This window comes from Larimichthys crocea, chromosome V (genome assembly GCF_000972845.2).
Source record: "Larimichthys crocea isolate SSNF chromosome V, L_crocea_2.0, whole genome shotgun sequence".
NCBI classification, from domain to species: domain Eukaryota; kingdom Metazoa; phylum Chordata; class Actinopteri; family Sciaenidae; genus Larimichthys; species Larimichthys crocea.
In genome coordinates, this window is record NC_040015.1 from 4,106,135 (window position 1) to 4,128,162 (window position 22,028).

Here is a 22,028-nt window from a genome sequence, read left to right on the forward strand (position 1 = left end):
CTCACTTTTGTAGACCACGTTTTGTCTGTTCATACATTTGTATTTTATTATCGCCACGATCATCATTTCTTTTATTTGTTTGTTTTATATTTTATTTTGTCTCAGGTGTTTCCTCACTGTGTGTGTGTTTTTAAAGGATGGATGGGTTGGAGTTGCTGCTTTTATGCATTTTATTTATATGGAAAGTGCTCTACAAATAAAGTTGGATTGATTAGATGTGATCATTTGCTGGTGTTTTGGTTTGAATTAGTGATTCATGTACATGTTATGAAGTGTCAGTCTCTGCACTTTGTCAATAACAGGCAGAAGAATACTTTTCTTATTCATTTTGACATGAAACATCAAAGTAGGAGCACACATCAGAGTGCTGTCAAGCTTCTTTATAATTTTACTCATATTTTTATTTTTATCCGCTGCCGGCTCATCGGCGGGACGGGGGCGGGGCCTCGCTCCCGGTGACGCACTCTGCGGAGCTGCTGAGGGAGGCGCTTCTGCTTTCCTGACGTCACCGCAGTGCGTGAATCTGATTGGTCAGAGGAGCGCCCTGGGAGTCCGAGGAGATCGCAACGAAAATAAAAAAAACGTTAGAAACAAAATGAAGCGACCTTAAAAACTCCCGACAAACGAACGTTCACCTCGGAGGAGAGCGGCCGCAGCGGAGCAGCGGAGCACCGGCACTGGCTGCGCGTCGGTGGACAGTCGGTTAGGAGAGAGTGGGAGACGTATCCGAGAGGATTAACGCAGAGGCGGGGTGCGAAAGAGAGAGGAAGGACTTGAATACCAGCTGCGAGTATCCGGATTACTCGCTGGGAGAGAGAGAAAACAAGCGGACGGTCCTCGGTGCGGAGAGTATGCGCTGACCGGGGAGCGGACGGAGAGTGTCCAAGCTGGAAGCGGAGGAGGAAACCGGACTGCACCGGGCCTGGACTGGAGATTTATTTTAAATGTTGCCGTGGAAACTTCCCTGTCGGTGCCGTTTTAAAGCGGCGTTGTAGGAGCTCGTTTACCCCGCAGAAAAACCCTCCGCTGAACATCCCCCACCGCACCGCACCGCACCGCACCGCACCGCACGGCCACTTCACTTACACCCAGAGAGAGCTTCGGCTGAGCGGATACTAACGCGGCCAAGAAGACCGGTTGCTTGTGCCGATGCCAACGGCAGACTGCAGGTTGCTCCACCATGGCCGGATCATGAGGTGTCTGACTTATCTGCTCCTACTCCCAGAAACACTGAAAAGGTCCAAGAAGGTCGGCAAGCTCCCGGGCAGGCTGCCGGTATGTTATGAGATCCTGACCCTGTCCCTGACGAGCAAGAAGCAGCAGCAGCAGCAGCACAAGGAGAAGATGGCTGCGGAGCTGTACCCCGCCGCCAACACCAACAACACCAACCTGTCCAACGGCACCACGGTGGCGGACACCGAGAAGACCAAGGAGGTGCAGGTGAGCCAGGCCAGCAGCAGCAGCAGCAGCGCGGCGACCACCCCGACCACCCAGCAGAACATCAACAACAACAACGTGGATCCGCCCAGCTGGCAGTGCAGCCACCCCACGCTGAGGGAGAGGTGAGCGGGTCTGTGACCGTGCAGTGCACGCAGGTCATCATCACGGTCTGAATGTGACGGGGATTTAAAAAAAAAAAGTCAGCACTCCTGATCCTGCAGCAAAACCTGCAGAGATCTCAGGCTGAATGTCTAGAATAAGTTGATGATGTGCAGAGAATAAAACGGCAATCTGAATCATTGAAGTTTTCAAGCAAAACTTTAAAAATAAATAAAGGTGTCACCACTGACACTTAAAACCTGTGATGGACACTAAATCATTAGCTGCAGCTCCTGTGTCCTCCTCAAACCTGTGAACATAACCAGTGTCTCCAGGCAAAGAGAGTGTGGGAGGACTTGATGTTACACAATACTTGATTTGAGGCTTATTGGGGAAACCTGCTCTGCTTTCAGGAATGCCTTGATGTTTAACAATGAGCTGATGGCTGATGTCCACTTCATCGTCGGCCCTTTGGGGGCGTCGCAGAGGGTTCCGGCACACAAGGTAAAGACATTTTAAAAGCCTCTTTGTTTCATTTCTGTCTCAGAGGAAAGAGAGACAGCCCGGAGGCGAACGGGGGCGACGGTTTAAACGTCTGTCTCTGCAGCCGTGCTGCTCAAAAAGAACTCCTTGTGCTCTTTTATTGAACTTAAAGACGAGTGATTCTGGCTGCATGTGTTCTCTGACGCCTCTCTCTCTCTCCCTCCCTCGCAGTATGTGCTGGCCGTGGGAAGCTCCGTCTTCTGTGCCATGTTTTATGGCGATCTGGCGGAGGAGGAGTCTGAGATCCATATCCCAGATGTGGAACCTGCTGCTTTTCTAATTCTGCTGAAGTAAGCCACTCACCATCCCTCACACACACACACACACACACAGAAGGAAAGATGACAAGCGCAGTCAGTGTCACTTCAAAGCATATTATTACTCATCCAAAGCTGAGCAGAGGCCAACGCCAAAATGCTAGGAGCTCCAGAGAGCGGTGGCAGCAGCACAGTGCTCTGTAATTGCTGGTTTTCTCAGTGCTCTTTGTCCAACGAGGAACATTTTTTTCCCCCTTTCCCTCATCCACAGCCTGACAGTTTTTATAGAGGGGGACATATGCAGACTAGTAGTTATAAATAACCTGCCTTTGTTGCAGCTAAGCCTGCACCATAAGACTGTTTTGTGATAGGCATTCTGTGAAGAGGGTAGGATGTGTTATGTCGGCGTAGAAAACAAGATGCTTATTGTGTGTTGAACATTAACACTCAGCACGCCTCAATCGTCTTGTTATGTGATAGATTCTGTATAAATAAGTTCCGTTTCTGCACATGTGCTGTTATTAAAAGCTTCTCTTCCTTCTGGCAGGTACATGTACAGCGATGAGATCGACCTGGAGGCAGACACGGTGCTGGCCACCCTGTACGCCGCCAAGAAGTACATTGTTCCTGCACTGGCCAAGGCCTGCGTGAACTTCCTGGAAACCAGCCTGGAGGCCAAGAACGCCTGCGTGCTGCTGTCCCAGAGCCGCCTGTTCGAGGAGCCCGAGCTGACACAGCGCTGCTGGGAGGTGATCGACGCCCAGGCCGAGCTCTCGCTATGCTCCGAGGGTTTCTGCGAGATCGACCTGCAGACGCTGGAGATCATCCTGCGGAGGGAGACGCTCAACACCAAAGAGGTGGTGGTGTTTGAGGCCGTTATGAACTGGGCCACGGCAGAGTGCAAGAGACAAGGTTTGGGGCCCACAACCCGCAACAAAAGAGATGTCCTCGGCAAGGCGCTGTTCTTAGTGCGCATTCCCACCATGAGCTTGGAGGAGTTTGCCAACGGGGCGGCGCAATGTGATATCCTGACACTGGAGGAGACGCACAATGTGTTCCTGTGGTACACTGCGGCTAAGAAGCCTGAACTGGACTTCCCTTTGACTGCCAGGAAGGGTTTGGCGCCTCAGAGGTGCCACCGCTTCCAGTCCTCGGCCTACCGGAGCAATCAGTGGCGCTACCGCGGCCGGTGCGACAGCATCCAGTTCGCGGTGGACAAAAGGATCTTTATTGCTGGTCTGGGGCTGTACGGGTCGAGCGGCGGCAAAGCCGAGTACAGCGTCAAAATCGAACTCAAGAGACAGGGGGTGACGCTGGCGCAGAACCTCACAAAGTTTGTGTCAGACGGGTCGAGCAGTACGTTTCCAGTGTGGTTCGAGCACCCCGTTCAGGTGGAGCAGGACGCGTTCTACACCGTGAGCGCCGTGCTGGACGGGAACGAGCTGAGCTATTTTGGCCAGGAGGGCATGACGGAGGTGCAGTGCGGGAAGGTGACATTTCAATTCCAGTGCTCCTCCGACAGCACCAACGGGACTGGAGTACAGGGAGGACAGATCCCCGAGCTTGTGTTCTATGCATAAGCCACTCTGGACTGCTGATGGAAAACTAGGTTCATCCTCGCCTCCCAGCCTTCAAAGTAATGTAGCATTAAAGACACTCGACTAATGTCACACTAAATGGCCTGGTTAGTTCTTGGAGAGACTATTTTAAAAAGCCAAGGAGCTGTTGTTTTATCTTATTTAATTTAATGTTATTTTTTTTATTTAAATACTGGGTTAACGTTATTTGCTCTGACGCCTGTGTTGGACGGCTGCGGCTGCTGTAGAAACAACATTAATACGGTGATTTGTGGTTATGTAATCAAGCTGAGCTCCACAACTGGAACAAAAGTAGGGACTGCTTCAAATTGTGTAATTGCAAGTCTATATATGATGTTGTTACTATAGTCCAGGCAGCCACATTACACAAGGAGCAAACTTTATGTAGTGTTATGATTCTAAATGCAAAAAAAGAAAAAGAAAAAAAGAAAGTAGAAATCTTGTTGTTTTGCACTTCAGAGGACGGCCTCATGTGTCTTTTGTAAAAATTGAACTGTTAACAGCTTGATGCTGTTAGATATGACCAGATGTGTTCTGTACAAGAATGCTTATACGCCTGATGATAAAACATAAAGGTTATAATGTGATCCAAGCCACAGCTCTCACATTATTATGGTGCCTGGGTCCAGAGGGGGGGTTTGAGGGACTGCAGCGCCCTCTGCTTACTACAGTGTGAACTACACACTGGTTTCATGAAAACAAGAGCTTCTTGCAGACTTCTTGGGTGGATCTCCATCGAGCCTCCTTTTCGGAGCGTCAGAAGCAGGGACGATCCTGTGATCATGATGCTTTAATGTTGCTTGTCCAGATTCTGCACATTCACGCCACAGAAAAACTACAAAACCAGTGAAGGAACTACAGCCTGCATTATAGGTTCCCACAGGTCTCCTGTATTAGTTTATACAGTATGTTGTTGTTATGTTATGTTGCGTGGAGGGGAAGATCCACCTACATCATGGACGAGCAATACTAAATCCATGGAGTACTTTAAAGCAATGTGGCAAACACTGACGGTTCCAGCTTTGTGTTCTTTTCGGTTTTGGACTGTCGGTCCATCAAGACATTTACAGACGCCGTTTTGAACTCAATAATCATCTTAAATCGATCTATAAATGAAAATCATGAGTAGCCACAGCCCTGCTTTTAACAATTATTCATCTACATAAAGTCATCTCGCTTTCCAAAGCGCTGAGTCACAATATGAAGAGCTTAATTCAGCAGAACGAGGTGAGGGTAAGTGGAGAGCCTACCTATAGCCGGGGCATTGATGCACAGTTCTCTGGCCAGGACGAGGAAGGTTCTTCCCAGTACGTAGACGTTCACCTGTGAAGGAGGAGAGCAGCCAGTTTAGATAAGTGTGCGTCCGTCAGGCGAGAAACTCGCTTGTGCTGCCAGTGAAGTCTGGTTTTCTAACTGGATTATGTGATGCTGTACGTCCTCAGTAGGTTTGTCCAGGAGCCTCACAGGCACTTACAAAATTACAGCTTGAGCATCTGTCTGACATTAAGACCTCACAAGAGGTTTTCTTCTGACAGGAGGGAAAGGATTGAGGATGACTGGTGTGTTTGACAGACAAACAGACCATTAGGTCATGAATTAAGTCTGTTGTGTCTCCGCCAGGTTAAGTGTTGGGTTGCAAAACCGGCCCAAAGGTTGCAGAACATTTCACGTCAATATGTGTGATTAAGAAGCTGAGCTGTGGACATTTTCTTCCTCTCTCAAACTCAAAATATCAAGACTGATTTCCTGCAGCTAAATTACAGATCTGACCACAGCAGCGGTGTGTTTGAACTGTACCGGCTCTCTGCACGGATATTTCTTTCCAAAATTGCATTTTAACTCAGTTATTTAGTCATGTTTGGCGATTTTCACTCAGTGACCTGATCGCAGTCCTCGATCTGCGAGGATTGAGCCACATGCCGCTATTTTTAAATCACCTAAAAAGGATTTCATAGACATCTGCGCTGGCCATCAGTTCTCCAAAGACATCAGCACAAAAAAGATTTCAGCAAAGGGACAGAGGGTCATTCTGATAACTGACTGAGCTTTGAAGTTAAAAAACCCTCACGCTTCATCACTGAAGTTAGAACTACTAACTACTTCAAGACTAAAGAGCATCGGGTTAACGTGATGTTGAGAGCTGCTTCAAGCTCTGGGTTTTTAAACAGATATCCCCTGATTGAAGCCTGAAGCACAGACGAGTCTGTTAATCACAAAGTCAATGACAAAATTCATCAGCACCCGTTATGATTCAGTGTTTCGCTCATTTCTTCAAGCATGAACACCAAATTTTACCTGGTTCCAGCTTCTTTAACGTGAGGATTTACTGCTTTCCTCTGATTTTTAGGAGAGTAAACTGAATATTTTTTTGGTTTTGGACCAACTGTCACAACAGGGAATATGAAGAAGCTGCCGTTCGCTCTGGGGGATTCTGCTAGGCATTTTACAGACAACCCGATCATTTATTTTGGCCACATTCTCCATGTGGCTGCACCGCTGTGTTTAACACACAGTCTGTTTAAACAGGACTCACAGGCTTATACATATAGATTGAAAGAGTTATCTGATGAAATCCTTTCCTCTGTCCACACTGGACTTGGAGAGATTCTCTATTCACCAATGTGTGACAAAGTCCACAGTCATCTTTCAGTGGAAAAATCACTTCTAAAGTTCAGCTGCAGCAGTCTGAGAGCTTGACAAATCAAATTCCCTCTTTGGGTTTGCTTTCCCTCCACCGCAGCTCCACGAGGACAAACTGTCCAGGTGAGGTCAAACAGAAGACGCTAAAAGAGACGATGTGGATGTTTGAGGGTTTCTGCAGCGTTCAGAGTTAGATCTTCTTATTACCACAGAAAATTCTGTTCAATTATTGGTTCACCAGTATGGTAGACAACCAGTAGGGAGAATATGGACTAGAATTATTTATTATGCAATCTCATTTTTTACCCCAGTACATCCCAGCAGCATAAAACAATAACTCTTAATGACATCGTTTATTAAATTAATCAACCTGGGACGCAGAGAAGCAGCATAAAACTGGATGGATGGATTAACCTATGAAAAATGATTCAAGTGTTTACTAAAATTTGAACTTCCAAACTGCAGAAGTGACGTTGTTTCAGACTGAAACGCCACATAAAAAGGATTCAGCAGCCACTCTTAGTTTATAGGTGTGTAACGTCCCACAACTACTACAGAAACGTTTTATAACCAACGTTACTGCCAAGAGCAGGCGAGATTAAATATGTAAGAGTCTTGTAGATTAAAGTCTAAAGACTTTTGAAGTTTTTAAGACCTGTTTTTAAGAGAGACCTGTTAGATCAACTTTAAAACTTTAAAGGGGTAAAATATATTTATGTTCTCAAAATAACACGTTCAAAGTATCTGAAATGTTCAAACACTGAGACTGAATGTACAAACTGGTGGTACAGGTCTGAAGAGGCAGTTAAACCAGAAACCTGGCCTGTTGCAGGATGTTGGGGGAGTTGCGGTGTGGGAGGGTGGTGGATGAGGGCGAGTGTGTCATCGGGGTTATCACGCTGGCACCTCCCATCACAGATGTTTCATTGTATTTTACCCACAACACCTCCAGAAGGCTCGGCAGTAAATCCTGGCATCCGCCCCCCCTCCCCACCCTACTGAAAGGGTCTAATGATGAATAACAAAGCCACAGGGCTGCGCATCTATCATCTTTTTCACGAATTATCAGCATTACAGCCCACGGAATTAAGTTTTGCCAGGACCGGGGCTGAATGCTGAAGCAGAAGGCAGTGAAAGCTGCAGGATCGGGTCGTGAACTCGGGTCAGATCTCTGTCATTCCTTCAGACTGACTCTCCAGACCTCCAGGGGCTGTGGAGGAGGAGGCGGGGGTCGGTTCTCAGAGCAGACAGACGGACTCTCGCTCTCAGACCCCTCTGGAGTCGGACAGGGACACAGATGCTACTCTGCTATTCTGGGAAGTGGATTCCAGTGAGGAAAGGTGGAAATGGTGGTGGAGGAGGAGGAAGTGGAACAAGCAGGACTGAGTGATTACAGCTAAAAAAATAAAAAATAAAAAACACTCATGACTGTTCTTCTCAAGAAACTCAGGAACAAGATCAACATCTCCATGGCATTTTAAGCTGCACAAATCAATATATTTCTATCTGCTGAATGAATGCGTGTGATGTGAAAGGTGTGAAATCGCAGAGAGTTATCACGCTGCAGTCCCCCTCAGCTCTGTGCAGAGATTTAGTGGCTTCAGCTCAGTGTTTTGATTCACGGCTCAAGCACCGCTTTTCTGTGCCTGAAAATGACACACAGAAAATATAATACTTCCCGTTTTCCACTCCTTCTGGTTACAGACGTGAGTCTGGTCTGGTGTTTTCTAATAATTCAAAGTTAGTAAAAGTGACACTGAAACAAACTTACAGCTGAACGTGATGATATAAGGTTTGTAACTCACTTGGATCTCTAAATCTTAAAACGTTGTGCCTGTAAATAGATGTATATTTGGTCGACTCTGTAAGTCGCTTTGGATAAAAGCGTGTGCTAAATGCAATGTAATGTAATGTAATGTAATGGTCGACGTTTCAGGAAGAATTCAATACAAACGCTGCTTGCTGAGGGGTTCAAATGTTCGGTCGCAGTGCTCCACTCACAGGGGATTGCTATTTTAAGCCAAAAAGCTCCAATAAAGTGACTGTACACTGACTGACACAGCACAGTCACATTTAACAACTAGCCTGTACACACGCTGGAGCATTTAGCAGCTAAATATCCACGTGCCCTTCATGAGTCGGTGGAGACCAAAAACAGAACAAAAAAGGACAAAAACGTTATTTTAAATGAAAGAAGATCAGCATATGAACTTCACTGTGATGTAATACATCAGTGTTGTGTTTCCTGCTTGGCTCCAAAAGAAATGAGATTTAAACTAAATGTTTCAAAGTAGGCCTTATTTTTGTCATGAGCCCAATCAGGTGAGTCCGTTTGAAACATCCTTCACAGTTTATAGGCCGAAGTTCCTGCTTCTACTTTGACTTACTGTACATACTGTGTTCCTGCTTAACGAGATTATCACCATCATTTCAAGAGGACTTTCAGTTTCTTACATAATCTGGATAAACTGTGGAGCGTTTACAATCTAAGTGCTCGTGCTTCCTGACCTGACAAATTCATTCATTCCCATTTAACTAAACATTTATTCCAGCAGACAGTCACTTGATAGATTACCTCATTTACAGGAAAGACTGGGCCAAAATGGCAGCCTAAAGCCAATGACATAAAAGAGAGAGAGAGTGTGATTATTTTAACGGTTATATTCTTCAAGAGATATTTTTTGAATGTGGCATTTGGAAGCCTAATATAAAGGCAATGTCTCCAAGTCAAACGTATCTTATAAATGACTCCAAAACCAATGATGCATGTTGTGGAGAAATTGTTGAAGTCAAAGGTCAATGGTGAGGCCAGGAAGGAAGAAAGTGTTCAGGAGCCTCTGATGTCTTATGCTGTATTATTTATTGACGCTTGGCCAAGGAGAATTAGAGACACTCTCAAAGTTCATCAGAAGTGCCTGAGTCGATCTCACATTCTGTCCAAGTCATCCTGGTGGATCGACTTTAAACCCCAAGATAACACCACAAATACTAAACGCCCAGAATTAGTCAAAGAAAATGTTCTTATCCATGCAGGTGTTATTGTCAACATGTTCTAGTCTGGAGACACAGATGTCTGTTTACGCAGATTGGAACGTCAACGGCAGCTATCTATTACGTCTAGGAAGGCAGCAACAGGTCTCTTCGACCCTGGCCACCACAGTGTTGAGATATGGTGGCACCCAGTCAAAGCCGAATAATTAACACTGCTGAGGACCTCAAGGCCCACACGTGACCTTTTGTTACCTAAGGACAGAAAATTCCATAACAGTACAACATATACAGTACTACATGTATGTACTGTATATGTATATATGTATGTTATGCTACATGTTATCATGCTCCCAGATCTTCATAAAAAGGATAGAAATAATGGACAGAACTTATGTAACTAAATGTGATTGAAATGAAGTTAAAGAACCCTCCATCATTACTAAGATACAGAACTTCACATGTGTGAATCAAATTGACTCGTCTCATATCTTTATGCATTCATGCAGCCCGGCAGAGTTTTTGGTTAATCAAGCAGAAATTGCTGTTTCGACACAATCTGAGAACTTTTCTTCTCTGGTCCGACATGATATTAGAATCAGCATGACTGAACACAGAGCTCGAGCCTTTAAATTAAATGGAATCATCACTTCCAAGTGCCGGCGGTAGAGGTGCTTGTAGGTGAAACCGAGAACCTGAGGAGAATATAATCCACTCTGCAGCGCTAAGTGAAACTTTCCGGAGCGAAGGTCAACCCCAAACTTCCTACGATCAAATACGCAGCGTGGTCACCCGACACTTCGCCGCAAAGTCTCGACAGTTGGACGCGGTGACAGACGGGTCAAAGAGGAGAACTTTCAATGAAAGGATTCCTGATGGGACTCGATAAACGAAGAGAGCTCTGATTATAATACATAATATACATATACTACAGAACCAAACAGATGCTGTCAACAAGTCTGCAAGACGACGTGATGATGATTTTGCCAGTTTACATTCACATATCCTGTTTGGGGATACTCTGTTCTCTACAGAACCGGGCTAAATACAACATCTAAAAATGTAATGACAGTCACACTTCACACGTTCAGAGTTTGTTAAAAAGCCTCAGAAGTTTCTTCATTACTCCAGCAAATCTTCCAACTGTTGGAGACTAATCATTATTATATATTCTGGTCTTGTTTTTACAGACTGTAATGAAAATGATTATACTGCACAGAAGTGGGATGGGGTTTTTTGATGTTTAGTGGGTCACATGTAGCGTTCAGTTCCATCTTTTGAAATCTGAATCCAGTATCAAATCCACTTATCAAAGCTGAATCCTCTCAAATCTCTTATTGAATCGCAACTTTAAAAACACAGAAAAATAAGCCGTCCTCCAACTCCAGACACTCGAGTGGTTAAGAACAAAAAGATGCCTGCCTCTAATCCCATAAAATTTAAAAGATTATTTTATCTGCAGCTACATGTCCATATAAAAACTCTCATGCACTTCCTACAATAAAGACAAAAGTCTAAACTAAACTGAAGTCTGAACAAATCCACCAGCTTGGAAGAAATGAAGACTTTCGCTGAGGTGGAGGATTCTGCACTCTGTCCAGAATTTTAAATAAAACATTTTATTCACAGAAAGTGTTTGAATCAGCTCCTGCGTGGCCCGAGGAGACCCCTGACAGCGGCGCTGTGGACATTATGCAGAATCCTTTGCATGTTCGCTTTCCAAAGGACCTGCGTGTGTGCACAGATATGCATCTTATGTGAAAAACGTCCAGAACACATGATTGAATTCATAAAAAAATGCGGGCGCCTCTTCACATCAGAAGCAAAGGACAGCTGATATTTACAGCCAGTATTGATCCAGCCCTGACCAAGATGCTTATTCTGCTTCAGTGGCACAGACGGGCCGAGCTCCCCATTCATCCAAACAATGCCAAGCTGACCAAGTGTCTGGGTGTGGATCCATAAAAAAAAAAGTGATTGGTGGAATATCTCCACCCCACAGCCGCAACAGCAGCAGCAGCAGCAGCAGTCTAAATGCTAGACATTAATAACCCCCACAACCCCACCCACCCAAAATCCACTCCAAATCCACTCCCAGCCTCCTCATGCCGGGGTGTGGATGGTAGGGGGAGGGGTGGCCCGGCTCCTCCAGGACAGCTGGGTGCATAAAAATAAAAGCCCCTGACCAGCTGTGACTCTGAGAAATGTCCCACCAGCTCGTCCTCCACCACCACACCCCCTGACTCACTGTGAATCGGCTGCCATTAAATATGCAGACAAATGGAGGGGTTTCTAAATCTGTACGCACGCACACACACACACACACACACACACACGACTCAGGTTTAATTACACGGGTGAAAGTCTGAATGCAAGACGACTGCAGGACCAAGTGGTTAGGCAGAGATGCATTATGGGAGTGTGAGTGGTAGGAGTGTGTATTTAAGTGGTTGCTTAAACAGGGTGGGCATCAGCACACATTAAAGAGGGAATTAAAGTTTGTCCTCAAACTCTGGAAAAGTTATTTTAAGCTTAGCAGTTTATTTTCACAGATTTCTTCAAAGAATCTATTTAAATAAAATATCAGTTGTTTAAAAAGCAGTTAGAGGTGGACAGTTGATGGCTAAAATCAATCTACAGGTATTTTGATAATCGATCAATCATTTTAAGGTTTCTGATTCCCAGGTGTGACAAACTGCTGCATCTCCTCGTCCTTATACTCAACTTGGGTTCTGGGAAATCATAATTTCAAACCATTGTCAGATGTTTACGGTTTATCATAAAGACAATCATCAGATTAAACACTAATAAAAATGAAATTCATTTTAAAAAATAAAAAATAAATGTGACTTCCGTCTTGAAGCTTACCTGCAGGAGGTCACTGAGGTCCAGCAGCATGTCTGAGGAGAACTGGTTAAGGCGACTACACCAGAAGATTAAAAAATCCAGCAGACTTCTTCAATGTGACACGGTACAAACTCAAAACACCTCAAAATGACCTATCTAGTTCAAGACCAGTGGATTCAATAAGTCAGAGTAAACACTGGTGTCACAGTCGTTACAACATGGATGAATTACTGAACCAGAGCAGCCGGACACAAGGAGAAGGACTTGATCTTCACACAAGGCTCGATCAAAGATGTTTTCACACCTAATTCTTTAACGATGTCTGACTTAATATACCTTTTTTATTTTAAGAAAATATAACTAATATAACAATAACGACTCTCTTCTTATCTCCAGCATGAATGAAATCCCTGAGTTGAGGATTTGTTTTAAGCAAGGTAAAAGAGGCAATAAGAACATGATCGACAGGTGGGAACGGTGTGTCCAGCATGTCGATGCCAGATTATTCAATCTCTCCAGGAAGGAAGAACCATTTACAAATGGTCCGATCCATCAGAATCACGTGTCTCCAAGGTCATCAATACTTTTATTGATGTAGGCATGTCTGACAGTGGAAAAACAACGACATCAAACTCGTGTTCATGCTGCTATGGTGGAGACGAAGAAGAGGTACCAAGAATGGCTTCATTTCACAAAGATGGATGGAAACAGTACTCGATGTAACGCACAACAAACACTCTAAACGTGGCGGCAGTAGCTCAGTCTGTAGGAACTTCAGCATGGACCAAAAAGTACAGAGGGTGGACCGGTAGCTGGAGACAGTTCACCTCCAGCTGCCCTCAAACAAGATACTGAACACCCAGCTGCTCTCAGGGCACCACCACCATCTCTCCACAGCCTATGTGTGTAAAAAGAATGTCCCCTTGAGGGATCAATAAAGTATCTATTCTACTCAACATGGGCTTGAATTCCAGGAATAGCATTTATTTGACTGCTGCTTCCCAACAGAGCAGCACGTCCATTACTGAAGGTAAACATCCTTTTGTAATAACATCAGTGTCACACAGCCTGAGTCACGTACATGTCTGTTCTCTTCCACCTTCACTCTGTGTTCAGACTCAGACACAATAATAAAACAGTTGATGCTAAAATATGTCTAGGCCGACTTTAAAATCAGGATTCAATAAGGGAATAGATACAGAATTGGACCAATAGGAATTGAGAATGCCACAGATAAATAGAATCTCATCACGTCCCGACCCAGTCGTTCTCTCAACAGTTCTTGTGAATTCTCACATTAGAACAAAAACAATTATCTGTGAAGTGGACTTCACGCCTGCACAGAGGACACTGGTGTTCCGCTCATAATGAAATAACAAAACCAACTAAACCAGTGAGGCGTGTTGAGCTCAGGCAGCTGTGACAGTAAATCTGATGAGACCCTGGACGTCACCTCTGACCGGACCACTTTCCTTAATACACTGACCGACCCATCGCCTCCCCCACCGCGACCTCGCACACGTCTGCCTCATCAGCCCGCGGACGTCCCGTCCCCTCCCAGTGACCGGCCCCCGCTTGGACACGTCCGTCTCCGTGGTGACAGTGTCTCCATGGCGACAGGTGCACCTGTCTACAGGCTGCCTGGGTGGATTAGCCAGGGGGGGGACGGGGGGGCCTCTGCTGAAAATGGCTTCACAATGGAATTAGGAGCGGCGCAGATGAAATGGAAAAAAGATAATCCCAGCACGTGCTGTCTGGGGGCTGCAGACGCCTCCCTTAATCAGGAAAATAAACAACAGCAGGTCCTCCAACACATCTGGGACCTTAACACCTTGTGTGGTGCAACAGGAGGACGGACGAGGGGAACCAAATAACTCACTCGCTGAATGTGCAGTGGATGCAGTGGTCACGCGCTCACACTCACACTGCATCTACATCAGCTTCCTCATGTATGGAGAGCTGAAAACAGTATCTACATCTGTCTGTCGCTTTCACAATCATCTGCAGACTTCATGAACACTGACAAAAGTGTAGATATCTGATTCAAGACCTCTCCTCGGCTCAACAGTAAAACTGTTCCAGCTGCTCCACAGTCACCACAATCATTTTAAAAATAACTGCTGCACAATATGTAAATAAAAGATTTACATATTATGATTGCATTATGACGTATTAAAGAAATGCAGCTTCTGATTCATTTGGTAATATTTAGATTCATTGTGGAGCTTTAATAACCATAAACATGAGAGCATCACTAAGAGGATCAACAGCCAACACTCTGCATGTTTACATCACGGTCCACTGAGTCGAAAACGCAGACTAAAACAAAAATGACAGTCTCTGTGACATCCCCCACAGGAGCTGTTGTGAAGCTCAGTGTGGGGACTCTGGTCGTCTCCATCTTGGCCGTCCTGCCAAAGGTGGACCATGGGTAGAGCTGAGGCAGGCTGAATGAAGCTTGGTTACTGAAACCAGGCACCTGTCAATCATAGTCTCGCTGTTTCTGCATAACTTTAAGCCTTAATATAATCTGAACAGGTGAGTTGTATATAAATTCATCCTCAGTACAGTTGTCATGAACGGGGAAATTAGCTACAGAGACCAAAACAGTTTTTTGTACCAGGCTGTAAACATGTTTATTTCTGCTGTGAAGTTGGACATTTGAACATGGGGACTTATGGAGACTGACTCACTTCTGGAGCCAGCCTCAAGTGGACGTCTGAGGAACTGCAGTTTTTTGTACTTCCTGTGGCTTCATCATACAGCTGCAGAGGCTTCCGCTTGGTTGAAAATAAGCTGGATCACAAAACAGAGGCCGCAGTTCTTCAAGAACCCAAACGTTTCTCCTGGCAGCAGGTAGAAGCGAGTCAAAGGGCAATTCTGATTTCTTATTTTTGCAGTGTTCACTCACTAATAACGTCATTGTTTTGTGTTTGTTTTCGTGGCTGTCTTACTTCTTCCTCAGCAATAAACGGAGTACTAAAAGAAAGAAGTGAAGATGAGTATCTGGACTAAAAGAAGACCAATAGAAGTGGATAAACAAATGAAGCACAAATCATTTATGGGCATTTATCAAGTTTTTGTTCAAAAAGACAAAAGGGCGTGTGACATGGAAACAGATGCAGTCTGAAGGCTGACCGTCCCCTTTGCTGTGCGGTTGGTCCTAAAGTCCAGATCAAACGGATGTTTCCTTCTCACTCCGTTCTCCCTCTGCTTCGTCTTTGTCCCGAATCTCCCTCTGCGACAACATTACAGACTCACCCAGCTGTGGAAAAGGAAGTGAGCGGAGCTATTTTTACCCCAGCCTCACTCCTCCAAACATGCACAAACAGGCGGGCCTGCACTGACACACACACACACACACACACACACTAAAGCTCAGTAAACAATGCAGCAGAAAGGCATTACACCCTCTTCGCCTCACTTTCATTAGGTAAACCTAACCTGGCCGCTCTGCACTGCCGTTACGTAACAAAATCATCGTTAGAGGCAAAGTGAGTCAGGAGTAAACCCACACTAAAAAAACAAAAAACAAAGGCTGAACCTGAGAGTCCCGTTATCCTGACGATGACACATCCCTCTCGACTTCAATGCGCTGCCATTAGCAGATCATGAAACATTAAGAAAGGCAGAGACAGGCGAGCTGGTTCACATCAAAAGTAACCTGCAGGCTTTGATGTGCCACCAGCATCAGTTTGAGATTAACGTCTCAGAAAACGCCAGATTTCAGTTCAGCAATCAGACGAGTGACTAAATAAATGTGGGCGTTGTTCTTTGATCAGGCAACAAATTTACTGAGACTGTGAAAAGAAAACTAAACTAATTTCCTCATCCTAAGTATCAAAGTGAGCTGTTAATAATAATCTAATAATGAGCTGTTAGCAGTTCCTGTTTGCACTGTGATTGATATGAGGCACATTTTGAGTTCTAAACATCTTTTGTCGTTGACTTTTCTACTGAGGAGAAGTGTGGGAAGTGAAGATACTTCACTCAACCTCAGCACAATGAAGGTTCTCTGTGCAGTTTACATCACAAAGAATCAGCATTTTATATAAACCTATTGTGTCCATCATTAAGAGCTACAATCCCCTCTGAAAGTATTTCTAGGTAATTAAACATTTCCACTCTGTGTGATAAGGAAAAAAACGTAATGAACAGTGAGGATACGTGGCGTTCCCTCGGTGCGGCAGACCATGTAGAGGCAGGCGGCAACGACGTGGGAGGACTTGCGGCCGCGGGTCAGGTGTTTGCAGAGCGCCATCTTGTAGAAGTTGAAGGCCGTGTCCAGACAGTGTTTGTTCATCTGCAGCTGGTGACCCAGAGTGTTGATGCTCTGTTTCGCTGGAAAGACACACAAGCACACAAGTCAGGTCAGAGAAACATGGAGACCACTTTCATTAAATACTAATTACGAGTATTCAGCATCCAATCTAGTTTTATCACCGATGAACAAAGTTAAAACCAGCAACACAACAGTGTGTTTAAGCAGAAAGTGTCCAGAAGGTTTGAGGTTCATCCTCTGGGAGCATGAAGACGTTTTTGAAGAAGCATTGTTTCCCTTCGGATAAAAGCGTCAGCTAAATGACTAAACGGAAATGATTAGTAAGTGGAAATTTTGTTTTCTTGTTAGCTTGTCATGGACCAACGTGATTGTCAGACTAGTTTTGACCTCATGGTGGCGCTTGACGAAAACTAAATTACCAATCAGCTTTTGGGAAACGATGAACCAAACTTCATGATACATAAACATGATCATCTGGCAAGAAACATGATGGATGGACGTGTGAACCGAAGGACAAACCAATAACTGAATTTTAGTTTATGTACACCTAAAGGTACAAAAGGCTGATGGGAGATGTAGTGAGCTGGATAAGTTCATCAAAAGTACTTCGAACATACTTCGTCTTTCATAGAACGTAAATCCCATCAAACATCCTGCATAAGAATTCATGATAAGTTATCATCAACTGATCATTTATCGACCCCGGTATGTTGTCAGGTACAGTTTTCTGGAGCAAACCATCACAGGTGATACGTGAAGTCCGTACTGATCTAATGTTGGTGCGTTATTCTATTCATCAGCAGTCACAAATGTCAAATAAATACAACAGCTACAATGAAAGACAGACAAAACTGTCCACTGGACTGCACAGCAGAGTCTGATCTGGTGGGACATTCACCAACAGGGAACAACAGACGAGAAAGGTTTGGATTGACCTGAGCGTACAGGTGGCAGAGCCAGGCGTCATTCATTGGAGGAGCACAACGGCTAATTGTAGGTGAGCACTGACCAAAGGTCAGGCTTGGTTAACATACATGACGTTCACAACAGGACCACATCTGACCATGTGTGGAAAAAACTTCAGAAATATTTCCAGATCATATTCACCATTACCATAGATCCATCATTAACAATAATAATATACTATCTGGCATCGTACATCAAAACTGTGATCAGAGCATTTTATTTTCATTACATCACAACAGCATCATTTCTGTGTTCATTTACGTTTTACAGACTTTTTAGAGTCAGGGTTGGACAGATCGCCTAGAGGAGGCAAAATGATGCTGTTGAATATGAGTGGGCGATAAAAATACAAATGAAATCGTCTTCATGGTCCGTGTCACTGACAGTGGAGAATCCTGAACCCAGAGTCAAGGCCGTCTCTCCTGCCTGATCACATTTGCATGTCCTGATCTCCACATAAGCCTGAACAACACCCAAGTCGTTATACAAGCACATAAACATTACCGCCTGTAAACATGTCAGGACACACACACACACACCATTATACCCGTGTTCAATTGTACGTCGTGAGTCATCACACGCAACACAAAGAGCACGTGTGCACCGTCAACACACTGCACAAACCAGTTCAGGTGGACACGCAACACAAAAGAGTCCATAATTACAACTCGGTGTGTGTGTGTGTGTATATAGAGTTCATGACCTAATGAGCTCAACATGTTGAGTTTCATCATACAACAAACGTGTGTGTGTGTGTGTGTGTCTGGGAATGTGAGAGTCTGAGCTCATCGCGTCTCGTCATGTTGCTCAGTCTGACACACTTTCAGATCTCAGACACAGACACACACAGACACACATCTGGATCTCAGCTCTCTGACTCTGTCTCTCATTATTCCAGTCCATACAGCTGCTGCCTTGACCTACATGAAGATGATTGGTTGAGACGACATTTAAGAACATCAAGTAGCAGCTCCGGAGCTTTCGATTACGTCACATGGATCCAGTTCTCATAGAAATGTTGAAGTTCACACGTGTAAGACGACATGAACGACAAGCCTCTAAAGTGCTCAGGAGACTCAACTCTAAAGCTCCATGACAACAGGAAAACTAATGGTGATCACATGAGCTGATCAAAAGTTCCAGAAGATTTACTAAATGGACCTTAAAGCTCGAGTGTTTCCTGAACAGTCAATGACTTTTACTAGCAGTTTTTTCCTCCAGAGAGATCTGGAACCAGCACAATGGTACTTAAAGGTCCAGTGCATGCCTCTATTTGCAGAGTGTAATCTTCATAACTCTGTTTTCATCAGTTTTGTTGCCTTACAGTGAGACTTGTATCTACAGATGCTGCTGGTCCTCTTCCACAGAGCCAGCCATGTTCCTACAGTAGCCCAGAACAGACAAACTAAACACTGACTCCGGGGACTTTCACAGCCACCGTAGTTTTTTTGCGACGCTCAGAAAAACAAGTTGAGGTGAGGGGGTCGCAATCCGCAACGACACGATGATGTAGATGTCATTAAATCCTACACACTGGGCCTTGTTAAGCTCTGACACTCAATGCTGCTTCCTCAAACTTAAAATAACTTTAGAAACTACACGCAGCACAAGTTGCCGTGTAGAAATACATAACTTTAGAAATGTAGTAACATGAGATTGAAACACAGTTTAGTATTTGTTGCTTTGCAGCATTACACAGAAGATAAAAGTTAATTGCTACCCTAATTTCTACCAAGTTTGTGTCTCAGATGATAAGTAGGGCAGACGCTCGGCGCTGCAGCTGTAATTAGAGCTCTCTTCACTTCGTTTTTTTTGCCCTTTACGTGACTCTTCAGCTCAAACTTCAAAACATCGACTGATTCCTTAATAGGAGCCTCTAAATAAATAAATAACACCTCATAGCATTCACATGAACAAAAACTGGGACACCCTGAAGCAGAGTGGCATTTCCACACAATCTGATGAAAGTACCCAGGTAGCTATTTATATCAGCATTTACATAGACCTGGATGAGAAAACGGGTGAAGTGTGGTCTGGTCGGACATGATTACCAGCAGTCACACATATGGAGTCCAATTTAATTCAGAAGGAACGTCCAAGGCAAGAGTGAAAGTTCATTGGAATTAGCAGCTGGATAAAATAATCTAAAAATCAGACAACATCAGGCGACCGTGAACACCACACTACAAGCAGTAACCTCATCGACTGGGACGAGTCAGTGTCACGGACCACGAGTCAGTGGACATCCAGAGAACGATCAAGGAAGACATTTACGTCTGACACCAGAGACGAGCTTTGAACACACTGCTACTCCTGATGCGAACATCAGGAGTCGGTTTACAAGAGCACATATGACCACGAAGAAGTTCAGCACTCATTCACGTGATGATAACCGAACCATCTCCATGACGGCCGAGCATCTCTACATGCAGATGAAGACAGAAGCCACGTTTCTGTGCAAACATGTCGCACATTTCAACCAAATGTCAACTAGCTTGGCCAGAGAAAGTGAATGAACACTCGTTTACATCCTCCACCGTTATGTGAATACTAAAAGCCGGGGAAGAAATGTCACGGGTTTCTAGCTCATTTTTACAATGCTACTTTAGAAATCCATCAAAATACATTTATGGAAAGAAATGAGGAAGATGCGAGTTGTTTCCTTTGACTACAGTAAACAGAGAGCTGGTCAGCCAGTTAGCTTAGTTTAGATTTAGGACTCGAAGAGACGAGCAGAAAGAGTCCCCAGTGTTGTTTGTACACTTTATGTAATCTGTACAACAGACCAAACTAAATCAGTTCAGTTAATTAAGACGTTTCATTCGTTATGCTGAGCAAAGGGCTGCTGGCTCCAGCCATGAATGTATCTGGACAGTATTTACAGCCATGATGGAGGGGAAGACAAATTTAGATTAAAATATTTGTTTGAATTGAGTTCTTTCATATAATATACAAATAAACATGCTGGTTTTAGTCTGAATTATGTCATATTTCAATGGAAATCTTCGACATTTGAAGACGTCAAGGTCTTCTCGTGACGAGCGACTCTTGTTAAAGTCATTTGATTTATTGTTAATATTAAAATAAGTAGAATCACAGATGATATCTTGCTTCGTATCGTGGCATCAATATATTCATACACCTTCCAGCCCAGATTTATGACGACCAGAGAGTCGCTCTTTACTGCAGCTCCAGTTTGTGATTCAGACAAAGTGTGTTTTCACACATAAATCTTGCCTGGAGCTACTTTTAAAGCTACATTGAAATTCCAGTCATCACGCCCACACCGCAGCAGCACACTGTGGACCCACACATGAGGGACCGGTGATACATTATTGTCCAACACTGATACAGGAGGAGGCAGGGTTTGTGCTCCCAGATATGAATCAGTCGGCGGCGAGACGGAGGAGGTGCAGACGGCCGCTGGGGAAAGTTTCTGGGCGATGGAAAGAAAAGAAGAAAGAAGAAGGAGAAGAGGAGTGGTTTCTATCCCAGAGATACCTGCAGACTCACAAACGGCCATTAATCTCCACACACACACACACACACACACACACACACACACACACACAACCTAAAAGGAATAGTTCAACACAGATTTCCCACTCATGTCTGTACAGGAAATATTAAACTGAAGCCAGCAGTTGAGTTGCAATTAGTCTATTATTAATTAATCACCAACTATAATATAATTGATTCATTGTTTTGTGTCGTTTTTTTAAGAAAAAGCACACACAGGTTTCTTCAGCCACTTTGGTCATTAGAAAACAGCTTAGCTTAGCTTAAAGACTGGGAGGAGGGAGGGAAAGGTTTGTTTAATCTGTACATAAATGATGTGACTTGATTCAATTAGAATTATTAAAAGCAGGTGAAACAAACGGTCCGTGCAGTCGTTTTAATGACTCCCGTGCTTGTTGGTGTTATGACACAACAAAAGGTCCATTAGGCTGCATCTATACAGAGTCTGCTGCTGCTTTTCATGACATTACATTCATCTGAGTGAGGGTAGTGTACTGTGGCTGCAGCGGTGTGGTCTGTCACAGACCAGTCAAACCTCCACAGTGAGTCTGAAATGTCTCATAATACCTGTTGTGTTCCGGCTTTGTTTGGTTCATGCACCAGATTCTAAATCTGAGCCTGACTCACTGAAGTTTCAAGTTTCAAGAGTGAGGGGAGTGCCTGTCTTGATAAAGCCGGTTAGTCAGAGAACGTTTCACAGCAACATTACGTTCACAGCACAAATGGATACAGCAGCCTTCACAGCACCTGATCCTGTCTGATCTGGTCTGATCACAGCCTTAGTGAGCTGCAGAGATGCTGTGTGGGTTTGGTTCTTAAAATGTGCATCAACTATTCCTTTAAGCAGTG

The 22,028-nt window shown here is 44.4% G+C and overlaps 2 protein-coding genes across 2 annotated transcripts in view; one reads left to right on the top strand and one right to left on the bottom strand.

The window, feature by feature from the left end:
* The window catches only part of brf1a (BRF1 general transcription factor IIIB subunit a), a 121,220-nt gene that overhangs the window by 85,410 nt on the left and 13,782 nt on the right, over window positions 1–22,028 (bottom strand). Inside the window, exons 4-6 of the mRNA XM_027278701.1 lie at window positions 16,580–16,753; window positions 12,434–12,465; window positions 5,188–5,260 (exon numbers count right to left, since the gene is read on the bottom strand). Of these exons, the coding sequence (XP_027134502.1) occupies window positions 5,188–5,260; window positions 12,434–12,465; window positions 16,580–16,753 (279 nt within the window). The remainder of the gene's footprint in view (window positions 1–5,187; window positions 5,261–12,433; window positions 12,466–16,579; window positions 16,754–22,028) is intronic.
* LOC104929501 (BTB/POZ domain-containing protein 6-B) lies at window positions 424–4,529 on the top strand. Its single transcript, XM_010744035.3, has 4 exons — window positions 424–1,562; window positions 1,953–2,043; window positions 2,254–2,372; window positions 2,887–4,529. Exons 1-4 carry the CDS (start codon window positions 1,150–1,152, stop codon window positions 3,917–3,919), a joined length of 1,656 nt encoding a protein of 551 aa, XP_010742337.2. The 5' UTR covers window positions 424–1,149; the 3' UTR covers window positions 3,920–4,529.